General features: G+C 39.1%; 1 protein-coding gene across 7 annotated transcripts in view; it reads left to right on the forward strand.

The window, feature by feature from the left end:
• SMG1 (SMG1 nonsense mediated mRNA decay associated PI3K related kinase) overlaps positions 1 to 13,558 on the forward strand; it is a 98,973-nt gene that overhangs the window by 83,820 nt on the left and 1,595 nt on the right. For 5 of the 7 annotated variants that reach the window (XM_042922070.1, XM_042922072.1, XM_042922076.1 and 2 more), the window contains 11 exons: positions 750 to 900; positions 999 to 1,188; positions 1,564 to 2,033; positions 4,568 to 4,705; positions 6,321 to 6,473; positions 7,448 to 7,627; positions 8,528 to 8,755; positions 9,390 to 9,601; positions 9,762 to 9,868; positions 10,994 to 11,173; positions 11,253 to 11,359. In XM_042922070.1, coding sequence (XP_042778004.1) covers positions 750 to 900; positions 999 to 1,188; positions 1,564 to 2,033; positions 4,568 to 4,705; positions 6,321 to 6,473; positions 7,448 to 7,627; positions 8,528 to 8,755; positions 9,390 to 9,601; positions 9,762 to 9,868; positions 10,994 to 11,173; positions 11,253 to 11,359 — 2,116 coding nt within the window. Of the gene's footprint in view, positions 1 to 749; positions 901 to 998; positions 1,189 to 1,563; positions 2,034 to 4,567; positions 4,706 to 6,320; positions 6,474 to 7,447; positions 7,628 to 8,527; positions 8,756 to 9,389; positions 9,602 to 9,761; positions 9,869 to 10,993; positions 11,174 to 11,252; positions 11,360 to 13,558 lie in introns of those variants that run through there. The other 2 variants (XM_042922073.1, XM_042922077.1) reach the window with 2 other exon arrangements.

Raw genomic sequence — 13,558 nt, forward strand, 5'->3', positions numbered from 1 at the left:
GTTGTATGGAAACCAGTTTGACAATAAATTTCGTATATTAAAAAAAAAAGAAGAAGAAATTGCTCTGGTTAGCCTAGTTTTTAAATTCTCTTAATAGTTTCGTAGCAGTTTCTGTGTGATAAAGTTGACAATCTAGTTAACGTTAGTGACATAAACTGATGATACTAGTTGTAGGTACTAGGAGTGCTGTTTTTGATTTTTTTTTATATAAAAATTTCAGAATAGTGTCTTGATTCATAAGCCACTTTGTAAGTCTTAACAATGATGAGCAGGGTGAATTTCTGAAAACCTATGCTCAGACTATGCATTATTCAAAACCAAGCTTGCCCAAGATGGCAGGCATCTGAGTTTACTGCGTGTAGTTGGCTCGGTCATGTGACAGTAGTGTGAACATCCTGGACAATTTTTGCTAAGTCCTCCAACTTCAGAATTTTGTGATTCTTGACAGTTATTGGGAGGTTATATTATTTTACATTCTTTGTATAAAATGAGACTGTAATATCTTATATAGTTCTTTTAAAAATTGTTATAATTCAAGTTTGCATTAAATTTAATCACATGATCGATTACTAATACTGAATTGGAATCATTAACTTCACATTATGGTGGACACAACATGCCGTTTTACCGTAACACTCTTCACGCAACAAGATTTGTTTTCTAGATTACATGTTAGCCGGCTCTGACACTTGTTATTCTTACTTACTACTCTTCAGGGAGGATTTTAATTCCCTTTTCTTTTTCTCTAGAATACTTCATGCTCAATATGGTGAATTAATCCAACCAAGAAATGGTTCAGTTGATGAAACACCAAAAATGTCAGCTGGCCAGATGCTGTTGGTAGCATTTGATGGCATGTTTGCCCAAGTGGAAACTGCTTTTGGTTTACTAATTGAAAAGGTAAATATTGATTTTGTGAATAAATAATGCAAGTGTAGTAAAGTAGTTGTTCACAGTACAAAGAGTGGAGAAATGAACTTTTCTTCTTTTTTACATAGTTAAACAAGATGGAAATTCCCATAGCTTGGCGAAAGATTGACATTATAAGGGAAGCTAGGAGCACCCAAGTCAATTTTTTTGATGATGATAATCACCGGCAGGTGCTAGAAGAAATTTTCTTTCTAAAAAGACTACAGACAATTAAGGAGTTCTTCAGGCTCTGTGGTACCTTTTCTAAAACTTTGTCAGGTAATACTTCACAGTTAAACGTGTTGAATTTAGTTGTGTAGAATTTAGTTGTGTAGGATGGGGTAGGCTTAATTTAGTTGTATGTTCATTAAGTCTTTTTTTTTTTAATTTTTTTATGTTTATTTAGTTCTTAGGGAGACAGAGTATGAGCTGGGGGAGGGGCAGAGAGAGAGGGAGACACAGAATCTGAAACAGGCTCAGCTCAGAGTCTGACGGGGGCTCGAACTCACGAGCTGTGAGATCACAACCTGAGCTGAAGTCAGACGCCCGATCGACTGAGCCACCCAGGCTCCCCAAGTCTTGTTTTTAAATAAGCAGTACTGTCACCTTATTTTGCTTTGCATGAAATACTTTAAGAAGATTTTCTTTTTTTAGGATCAAGTTCACTTGAAGATCAGAATACTGTAAATGGGCCTGTACAGATGGTCAATGTGAAAACCCTTTTTAGAAACTCTTGTTTCAGTGAAGACCAGATGGCCAAACCTATAAAGGCATTCACGGCTGACTTCGTGAGGCAGCTCTTGATTGGACTTCCCAACCAAGCCCTAGGACTCACCCTCTGCAGTTTTATCAGTGCTTTAGGTGTAGACATTATTGCTCAAGTAGAGGCGAAGGATTTTGGTGCTGAAAGCAAAGTTTCTGTTGATGATCTTTGTAAGAAAGCAGTGGAGCACAACATCCAGATCGGGAAGTTCTCTCAGTTGGTCATGAACAGGGCAACTGTGTTAGCGAGTTCCTACGACACTGCCTGGAAGAAGCATGATTTGGTGCGCAGGCTGGAAACCAGTATTTCTTCTTGTAAGACAAGCCTGCAGCGTGTTCAGCTGCATATTGCCATGTTTCAAGTGAGTATTTTTCGAGTGTGTTTTTCCCCAATGTAGGAATTTGAAAATCTGGGGAGATTAATATAAAACAATATAAGGGGAAAAAAATATAAACATCCTGAATTGTGCCAGCTTGCAGCAAACCCAGCTTTTTGGAATTTTGGTGTTTCTTTCCTGTTATTCCTTGTCTGTGTTCCATGTAGTGGAGAGTGTTTTGTGGTTACACTTTGTGACCTTTGAATTCATTTCCATCAGCGTTGTATGTTTGGTATTGTCTGTGTCATTAAGTATTGCTTGTAAATATAATTTCTAATGGTTGAATTTATTCGTTATGTGAATGTGCCTCCTATATGATTTAATGTGTAATTAAGATGATTTCTAAGGTGACTTCTGTTTCCCTGATACTCTTGATGTGTTACCAACTTTGTGCATGAATCTGTCATCATTTGGAAATTGTTTTTTTGAGAAGCCGGTTTTTGTCCTTGATTAGTTAGGGGGGCAGTATGATAGCACAGGCTTTGGGGATGAGATGGATTTGGATTCAGGTATATGAATCTGAGTTTAACTTCCCTAAGGTGGGGACAGTACCTCTCACAAAGGTTCAGGGCCATGAGTGTTAAAAATGTTCTAGGGGCACCTGGGTGGCTCAGTTGATCAGGCATTTGACTCTTGGTGTCCGCTCAGGTCACGATCTCGTGTTTTGTGAGTTTAAGCCCCACATTGGGCTCTGCACTGGGGTGGGCTTGGGGAGGTGCGTGGAGCCTGCTTGTGATTCTCGCTCTCAAAAATAAATAAACTTTAAAAAATCCGCCGTTCCCCCTCTCCCCCAAATGATGTTCTATATGGAATGTTGGGTGGCTCAGTCATTTGAGTCTGACTCTTCCTTTCGGTTCAGGTCATGATGTCACGGATCGTGAGATGGAGCCCTGAATAGGCTGTCAGTGCAGAACCTGCTTGGATTTTCTCTCCACCCCGCTCTCAAAATAGATAAATAAACTTAAAAAAAAAAAAAATGATGTTTGGGACAGTTGGGTGGCTCAAGCATCCGATTTGGTTCAGGTCCTGATCTCGTGATTTGTGGGGTTGAGCCCTGTGTTGGGCTCTGTGCTGACAGCTCAGAGCTTGGAGCCTGCCGCAAATTCTGTGTCTCCCTGCCCCTCTCTCTGCCCCTCCACCATTCATGCTCTCTGTTTTTTCTTTTCTTTTTTCTTTTCTTTTCTTTTCTCTTTCTTTTCTTTCCTTTTTCTTTCTCTTTCCTTTTTCTTTCTCTCTCTCTCTCTCTTTCTTTCTCTCTCTCTTTCTCTCTCAAAAATAAACGTTAAAGGGGTACCTGGGTGGTTCAGTCGGTTAAGCATCCGACTTCTGCTTGGGTCATCATCTCACAGCTTGTGGGTTTGAGCCCCGCACTGTGCTCTTTTGGCTTCTGTGTCTTCCTCTCTCTCTGCCCCTTCCCTCTACTCTCATGCGTGCACTTGTGCGCGCTCTCTCTCAAAAAGTAAACATTAAAAGTAAATGTTAAAAGAAAGTTATGTTCTGTTTAAGACACTAAGCACAGTATAAATTGTAGCTATTCCCCCACCCCCACCCCCACCCCCGCCAATACAGGCTTCAATATTATCAGTAGCTTCAAACAGGTTATATAACTCATAGAGTAATATTTGGGGACTGCCATTTTCTTGGGGTCTGTTTTGGTACAGACAGTGGTTTTTTGGTATCGTTTATGTTGAAGCTGCTTCCCAGTGGTGGAATTGGTGGTTATAGCCCAGTGTGAGGAACCAGTGTATTTCCTTCTCTTTGTGGTTTTATCAATAGCTGTTTTTTTTTAGCTCGTGAATTAAGAAAACTAATTTATTCAGATTTTGAAGTTGTTTTCATTATGTATTAATAGTCTTTCTAACACGTTGGAGTTTTTAAAATTTTTTTCTTCTAAAGTTTATTTCCTTAAAAATTGACAGCCGTATGGAAAACATAAAAAAGCCTTTCAGTTTTGTTCATCTGAACAGCTGTCCATCATTTTAATAAAAGCGCAATGTATTACTTTTAAATTATAGCCCAGTTGGCCTTCTGGGGCCACCCTTGAAATGGAAGGCGCCTTGACCCTCTGTCAGCAACTGCCTGCCCCTTTCTTCTCCGGAGAAGTCTTTGTTCTGTGACTCCTGCCATCATTTCTTTTAATCACTTCTGTAGCCTCATGCTGGACAACCCCTCCCCACCCCCCAGTACCCGTTCCGATCTCTTAACTGGAGATGTCTTTTGGGGGAGGTTGTATACTAAACTTTTTTACAGACTTGGAAATATCTTCAGAATTATTACTTAGATGTTGCATTTCACTGATTGAAGAAATTTATCAGCCATTCTCTACATTAGGAAACTTCACCTGGTTGTGATCATTTTGTAATTTTGCACTTACACTTCTCTGCCTGCCTCGCTTTGCTGCAGCTGTTTTTTTTTTTTTTTTTTTTTTCTTTCCCCCGGTCCTAATTCATACCTCCCATCTCTTTATCTAAAGGTTTTTTTTCCTGCTGATTTTATTACATTGCTTTTTCTTTGAACAGTGGCAGCATGAAGACCTCCTTATCAATAGACCACAAGCCGTGTCAGTCACACCTCCCCCTCGGTCTGCCATCCTAACCAGCATGAAAAAGAAACTCCATACTCTGAGCCAAATTGAAACTTCAATTGCAACAGTTCAGGTGTGTTCGGTCAGACCTTACTTGCAGCACATTTACTTTGAGAGAGCACCTGCACCGTGGTGACGTGTCGGTGCTCCGTGGTTCAGTGGATCTGCCCGTCTGTCCTTGGCTTCTGAGCTACAGGGGCACACACTGCTTTTCGCTTTTATGCGTGATTTATCTTTTTTCCTTACCCTCCAAGGTAACCAAATCTGCTATTAAGCTGTGTATTTTGAGCCAGGAATAGAGACATACTAAATATTTCAGGGTTTTAATGGATTTGATGATCACTCTGCCTTTGTGCATTAAGGGAACTCTGGTGATTAGAAAAATGTGTCTTCTGAAATGTACATAAGCAGTTCCATCTGGCTTACTGTTCAGACCTAAAAAACTTAGGCAGTTCTTATCGCTGTTGTATAATTAAAGGTATTTAAAGGCGATAGAATGTTTTCCTTTTATTATTGACTGTATTTCTTTGTCATTTCTGCTTAATATTTAGTCTCACCTCCCTTTTTTAAATAAGAGAAACAGTTCTTGATTATGGTTATGTATGTATCTTTGTATTGTGTATTCTTACATCATGTACGTAGTAGTAACTGATGTCTTCCTGTTCATTTTATAAATTAATGTGAGTACAAAATCAAGTGTAGTCACTTCTATAATTTTTACGTATTTAATGAAACTTTCTGGAGCTCACTTCTTTGAAGATCGACGTACCTTTTCTCTGTAGCATACTAGGCCTAGTTTTCAACTGTGGAGAGCCTTTCTCACTTGAGAGGTGTGTTTGTGTGAGAGAAAGAACGGGAGAGAAGTGCAGGAAAGACAAAGGATGGGAATCCTTTGCCTGAAGTGGTGAATAAATAGTGAAATAATTTTGTTACATAAAACCTTCTTTATCATGGTAATTTGGATACATTTTTACTATCTTCCATAAGCTGCTGAGTTTCTGAGAATTAGATTTTCATCTTTCACAACCAAAAGTGTAAATGGATTTTTTGAATTAAGCTATTTTAATTCTAGGTGGTTACCGTACAGTGTTACATTAGTTTTAGGTGTACAATATAGTGATTCACTAATGCGCTACGTTACTCAGCGCCCATCATAAGTGTACTCTTCAGTCCCCATCATCCATTTCTCCCCTCTTCCCACTGACCTCCCCTCTGGTAGCCACCAGTTCTCTATAGTTAAGAGTCTGTTTCTTAGTTTGTCTCTCTCTCCCTCTCTCTTTTTCTTCACTTGTTTTGTTTCTCAAATTCCATATACGAGTGAAACCTTATACTTGTCTTTTTCTGACTTATTTCACTTAGTATTATACTCTGTGGCTCCATCCATGTTGTTGCAAGCGATAAATGGATTTTCTCCTAGATAGCACATAAAGTGCATTAGGAATTGGATGTAGCAGGTGTTTGATTTTAAAGACTACTTTTTTTAAAAATGAAAAATTTTAAGACAAACTGAAAGCCAGTTCTTCCCAGACATGTTGAACCTGTTCAAAGTGAAATTTTGAACATGTTTGTTAAAAATGTTTTCTGAATGATTCATGTGCTTCTTTTGAATCTCCCTGGTATTGCTATAAGATGCCCAGTAGGAACTGGAGAGTGTCAGATATTCACTGAGATTCTGCTGGCTTTTACAGGAGAAACTAGCAGCACTTGAAGCAAGTATTGAACAGCGACTCAAGTGGGCAGGCGGTGCTAACCCTGCACTGGCACCTGTACTGCAGGATTTTGAAGCAACGATAGCCGAAAGAAGAAATCTTGTCCTTAAAGAGAGCCAAAGAGCAAGCCAGGTATTGTGACCCGTGCGTGCCATCTTTGTTTTCAGTTACATGATGATACAGCTGATTGGAAGTTACGTGTGGGATAACTAGGGGTAGCTTGAGAACCCACCCTCAAGTTGACAGTACTGGGAAGAGGGAGCTGGTAGGCCTTGGTGGGAAGGGCATCCATCCTTCAGGCTGAGCTCACAGCCAGTTATTTTCCTGGACCTTTACTGCCTCCCAGCTAAATATAAAGTAGATTCAGCCTCTGTTGGAAAATATGGAGTTGAATTCCATATTTGTCTAAGGTTCTCTTTATGCAGCTTAGGTGACCCAAAGATTTGATACTATTCTTTCAGCATGGCAATAAAATGTCTTTATGATCTTGAATTCTGCCAGAGGTTGTGGATTAAGTTTGTTACTTTCGGGGGTGGAGAATGGAAACAAACTATTAGGTATGTCCAGTCAGGTAGAAAATTAGACTAAATCAATGACATGTTTCAGTACGTACTTAAAAGAACTATTTGCATAATCACAATAGTATTATCATACCTTAAAAGATGTACGTAATGTCATCAAATAGCCAGTTAGTATTCTGTGATCTTTATTGTGAAGTTAGGCAAGAGGAGAAGCAGAAGGGCAACATTCCAAATTGAAATTTGGACATAGCACAAATAAGCTGCCCCTGAATATGATGATAGTTCTATTACGGAATAAATTTTCTGTGTGAAAGCAGTTGTACAGCAGATACTTTTACCCAATTGTACTTAGGTGCTTTTAACCATCTCAGACCTAATAACATCAGCCAAAAAAAAAGTGCATTTATTCATAGCCTTTCTCAGGCTTACTTCTGTTTTGTCCCAGAAGAGTCAAACATTCATACCATTTTCAGGACCAGTTTGGTCCTGAATTCTGGAAATGAACAGGCAGTATTTTTTCATGTCAATTAAAATTGCGTTCCCCCCTTATTGTGGTGGTTCCATTCCTCTTTTGCCTCTTCACAGGTCACTTTCCTCTGCAGCAATATCATTCATTTTGAAAGTTTACGAACTAGAACTGCAGAAGCCTTAAACCTGGATGCTGCGTTATTTGAACTAATCAAACGATGCCAGCAAATGTGTTCATTTGCATCACAGTTTAACAGCTCGGTCTCTGAGTTAGAGCTTCGTTTATTACAGAGAGTGGTGAGTCTTGAATCTTGGTGTGGGGGTAAAGAGACTTGTTGATGAAAATGATAAGGCCAGTGTCATGTGCTCAAAGTCCATTTAATATATTCACTCGGTTTACATTTATGCAGTGTGTATACTATGTATATGATGTTGTTATGAGGGATATAACAATGGTTAAATCTTGCTCTTAGGGCCCAAGGAACCTATTAATTATAAATACAATGAATTAAAAAGTGAGCCTGGGTGGCTCAGTTTGTTAAGCATCCAACTTCAACTCAGGTCCTGATCTCACAGTTCATGAGTTCAAGCCCTGTGTCAGGTTCTGTGCTGACAGCTCAGAGCCTGGAGCCCACTTCACATTCTGTGTCTCCCTGTTTCTCTTTGTCAAAAATAAATAAAATATTAAAAAATTATTTTAATGTATTTGTATTAAAAAAAAGTGAAAAGGGTTCTCAGAGCCACAGTTGGAAGTTCTGTGGAGTTTCAGAGGGAGGAGAAATACAACGTATAGCAAATGACTTAAATGTACTGAAAATACGGTAGCAGACAGGGGGCTAGTGGAAGGTGAATGCTGGACAGGAGGGCTAAGTCCAAAAATAGCAAATTGATACATTTGATGTTTATATTTTATGAGAAGACTTTAATTAGGAAGCTCTCGTGGCCTTTGAAAGCATGATTTACATTGGGTTTAGCATTCTAGATTCGGATCATCTTTGGTATTCTAGATACATTTGTTATGTCTTAAACTATTTCTATTTCTTAAACTATTGTGTAGGTCATTAGTTCATGACTTGGCAAATGAGTTTGTTTGTGTCACTTTGAGTTACTAGTACCTTTTAATGGTGATGATGAAGGAAAGAATCTTCCATTATTTATTCCATCTAATGCTTAAAATCAAATGTTTATTCTGTTTAGGACACCAGTCTTGAACATCCTATTGGCAGCTCTGAATGGCTTTTGTCAGCACACAAACAACTGACTCAGGATATGTCTACTCAGAGGGCAATTCAGACAGAGAAAGAGCAACAGATAGAAACGGTCTGTGAAACAATTCAGAATCTGGTTGATAATATAAAAACTGTGCTCACTGGTCATAACCGGCAACTTGGAGATGTCAAACACCTCCTAAAAGCAATGGCCAAGGTAAGACTGATACGAGTGACACCCAGTCAGATCTCTCTTTTCATAAAATTACAAGTAGTCTTATTTGGGAAAATAACGATATAAACAAAAACAACTTCTTGGTTCACATCTTCCAATTTGTAATGGAGTTAATTTGTGTTTTTATCAACTTTTTTTTTTTCTAAAGCAGGTAGTCGTATTCTGATTTTGTACCCAGAGAAACTGGGGGTTAAAGAAATGGATTAACCCAGAGTCCTATAACTTAACAACAGAGCTGAAACTTGAATATAGTCTCCAAGTGTTTAGATCTCCAGTGTCTCGTCCTCCTCCCCAGCCTTATCCCTAAGCTCGTTCACCTCAAAATGAATGAAATGTTGTCTCTTCCTTTCAGTATCCTACATAATTTCTATAGTAAGGAAACTCAGCCCCACAAAAAAGCTAAATAACTTCATCATTACAAAACAATGAATCATTTAACTTGGGGATTTAGTTTTAGTTGGACTTTTTGTTTTGTACTGGAAACCAGATTCCTGTAGGAAAGGAGTTAATACTTGCTGGAAAAACACTTATTACTTGTTATTCAAAATGTGACTGTCTTATGAGTTACTACTGAGACCAGTACCATTTCTGTCAGTCACTAACATGTGGATTCCAGGATGAAGAAGCTGCCCTGGCAGACGGCGAGGATGTCCCTTACGAGAGCAGTGTCAGGCAGTTCCTAGGTGAATACAAATCATGGCAAGACAACATTCAGACGGTGCTGTTCACATTAGTCCAAGCTATGGGTCAGGTTCGAAGTCAAGAACACGTTGAAATGCTCCAGGAAATAACTCCCACCTTGAAAGAACTGAAAACACAGAGTCAGAGGTAAGGATGCCTTCTGGCCTAGATTTCAAATGGAAGCAAAAATCTGGTAGAGTAAGTTTTGCTTATTTAATTCATTTAAATTTTTTCAGTTTTGTTCAGATTTATAAGTAGCTACCTGGTGAAGCATTTCATAAATAAGCCATTTTATTTTGTATTTCAGTATCTATAATAATTTAGTGGGTTTTGCATCACCCTTAGTCACCGATGCAACAAATGAATGTTCGAGTCCAACGTCAGCTGCTACTTATCAGCCATCCTTTGCTGCAGGTATGACTTTTGCACTTCAGAAAAGACCTGAAACTTCATCTGTTCCTAATCTTATTTTTTTAATTTATTTTTAAAGTTTATTTATTTATTTAGAGAGAGAGAGAGAACACGAGTGCATTTGAGCGGGGGAGGGACAGAGGGGAGGGAGAGAGAGAATCCCAAGCAGGTTTCCTGCTGTTAGCGCAGAGCCAGACATGGGGCTTGATCCCACAAACCATGAGATAATGACCTGAGCTGATTTCCAGGGTCAGATGCTTAACTAAGTGAGCCACCCAGGTGCTCCCCTCCCCCTTTTAAGTTTTGGCTTAACTTTAAAAGTGCTTCTGTGAGAGAGTAAAAATACCTTGTGTTTAAATCTTCTTCAGATAATTTATGAATGGGGTGCCAGGGTGACTCAGTTGGTTCAACGTCCTGCTTCAGCTCAGGTCATGATCTTGCGGTTCGTGAGTCTGAGCCTTGTATTTGGCTGTCTGCTGTCAGCACAGAGCCTGCTTCAAATCTCTGTCTTCGTCTCTCTCTGCCCCTCCTCGCTCACGCTGTCTCTCTCACAAATATATAAACTTAAAAAAAAATAACACATGAATATAAAATAAATACTTGTCAGGGAAATTATAAAAAGAAAAATTTGTAGTTTCATTCCAATTAGAGGTCACTCCGTTAATATATTTGTTTTTATACTTGTAGTTACGTATGCATAGTACCTGCACAAATTGTGATCATTCTGTGAATGCAATTTTTGTTGTCTTTTCCCACTTAATATTAAATTGGTAATTTCGTCGCCACCAAATGATCTTTTAACAAGTGACTTCATGCCCAAATTTAATATGCCATTCTGTGTCTTTACCATATTAACCTTACATTGTTGGACAGTTCATACGTTTCTAGTATTTTGGTGCCACAACAAGCATCACTGTACAAATTCGTTTTTGAATGTCTAGCTCTTTAGGCTCTATTTTTCAGAGGACAGTATCTATTTGAAGGGATAAGGATTTTAAGGTTCTAAAGTCATACTCACCTTTGTGGCTATATATGTGTAGTTGATGGTTGAGAGAGCCCTGCCCTGCTCTTTGTCTCCCTCCATCTTCTGTTTACATGTGAATTGAGCTACCCTCTCTTTCCCTGTAGCAGTCCGGAGCAACACTGGCCAGAAGACTCAGCCTGATGTGATGTCACAGAACGCTAGAAAGCTGATTCAGAAAAATCTTGCCACATCAGCCGATACTCCACCAAGCACCATTCCAGGAACTGGCAAGAGTGTTGCTTGTAGTCCTAAAAAGGCTGTCAGAGACCCTAAAACTGGGAAGGGTAAGTTAGTAAGAATAAGGGTGCCTTAGATACTTGCACAAAGTTGTGGTTTGACTTCCATGTTTCCGTTGCTTTGTAGCTGTGCAAGAGAGAAACTCATATGCAGTGAGTGTGTGGAAGAGAGTGAAAGCCAAGCTAGAGGGCCGAGATGTTGATCCAAATAGGAGGATGTCAGTTGCTGAACAGGTGACCTTTTAAAAATTATTTATTTATTACTTTAATTATTTTTATTATTTTTTTAAGAGTTTTATTTAAGTAATCTCTGCACCCCATGTGGGGCTCGAACTGGTGACCTCAAGATCAGGAATCACATGCTCTTCTGACTGAGCCAGCCAGGTGCCCCCAGGTGACCATTTTTAAACTTGATCTACACATTTTCATGCTGCTGAAACAGTACAGGTTAAAAGATAAACTCACCCATATTCTTGGAGGTTCATCAGGAAATGAGGAACTGGAATTTATTTTCGGGATTCCGAAGATTTTGAGTAACATAACTCTGGAGTTGTCAAACATTCACCATTTTATTCTGACTACCCTGTTAGCATGTTCCTTTCTCCCCAGTCCCTCTTTTAGCAGAAATTAGAAGTGTGACTTGACCCTCTCTCCTCCACGAGAACACAGTTAATCTGCATTTTAAAGAGGACTATCTGAAGGTTTCCAGTGAAATGAGGGTGATGTTTGGGTGCGGGAATAGTATCTATAAAGTGTTTGGGGGTGTCAGTTTGTCTGAAGTCATTACTCTGAAATTTTCTCATTAGTGTTATTAAAATTATATATTTGAGAATGAATTCCCCTCTAGCTGTTTATTTTGAAAAATTAATTTCCTTAATGTTTATTTTTGAGAGCATGTGCGTGCAAGAGAGAATGCGAGCAGGGGAGGGGCAGAGAGAGAGAGAGGGAGACACAGAATCTGAAGCAGGCTCCAGGCTCTGAGCTGTCAGCACAGAGCCCGATGCGGGCCTCAAACTCATGAACCGCAAGATCATGACCTGAGTCGAAAGCTTAACCAACTTGAGCCTCCCACTTGCCCCATATGTTGAAGTATTTAGGCATGAAGTGTTACTAGGTATTATTATGTATTATTAAAAAATTAATAAATACTTCAGTATATGTCTCCTAGACAAAACATTAACTCAGGAAACTTACCATTGATGTTAACATTGGTTGTTACCTAACATTCAGTCCATACTCGGATTTCTCCAGTTATCCCCAGATGGCCTTTATTGTTTAGCCCTTCTCTCTTGAACCACCTGCTCTGCCCCCAACAAGATCTAGTCAAGGCTCATCTTCATTTCATATACTTGTTCTATTTTTTAGTTGTCTTCAACGTCTAGAACAGTTCCTGATCGTTTTCTTTTCTTTTTTTTCTTTTATGACATTTACCTTTTTGATGTGTCCAGACCAGTCATTTTGTAGAATGTGCCTCACTTTTTATTTGTCTGATATTTTCCTCATAATTAAATTCAGAATCAACATTTTTGTCAGGAATGCTATGTCGCTGATGTGTCTCTCTCAGAATTTTACATTAAGGGATACCGGTCACTGTGCCGTCTTTTGTGTTACTAAGTTAGGTCATTTGGTCAGTGGTAGTGTTCTCCTGAATTCTCCTTTACAAATGTACCTTTTATTCTGTGGGTTGAAAATTTGAGACTATGATTACCCTGTTTTCAATGTTTTGACATCCACAATTCAGTTTTAACATCAGCACTAAAAGTTTTTTTTTATTTTAAATGCTGCTGCACCACTGTGTAGAAACTTAAACTCTTCTTGGTCAAGAGGTACTTCCTTAGAAATTACCAAGTTTGTTAAAAAAAAATCCATGGACAGGGGGTGCCTGGGTGGCTCAGTCTTAGGTTAAGTGTCCGATTCTTGGTTTTGGCTGAGGTCATGATCCTCATTTGTGTTTTGAGCCCTGCATAGGGCTGTGTGCCGACAGTGTGGAGCCTGCTTGGGATTGATTCATCCCCCTGCCCCCTACACATGTTCACTCTCTCTTTCAAAGTAAATAAACTTAAAAAAACCATGGACGATACTGAGTCAGAGGGGTATCTTTGCTTCCAAAGCTTTCTGGTAGGTTAATAGCTTGTGTACTTTCGCGACTGCCTGTCTTCGCTCTCTGTCCATTTGTTTGAAGGATCTTTGGCTATTTTGCTTTTTATTCTGATAGTTACTAAATTTTACATGAAAGAGAGTTAAGGGACTTAGAGGAGTGGGGTAAGTGTAGAGATCTTTGTGCACGGCTTTTGGTATAAGTCATCATTCAGCAGCCCTATATTGAGCATTTAATATACAATTGGATCCTCTGGGTTCTCTGGATACAGAGATAATTATATCTCTTACTATAAAAGAAAATTCAGCTGAGTCAGAATCAAAGTATTTGTTGAG

Source organism: Panthera leo, chromosome E3 (assembly GCF_018350215.1).
Source record: "Panthera leo isolate Ple1 chromosome E3, P.leo_Ple1_pat1.1, whole genome shotgun sequence".
In the NCBI taxonomy this organism is placed as follows: Eukaryota; Metazoa; Chordata; class Mammalia; order Carnivora; family Felidae; genus Panthera; species Panthera leo.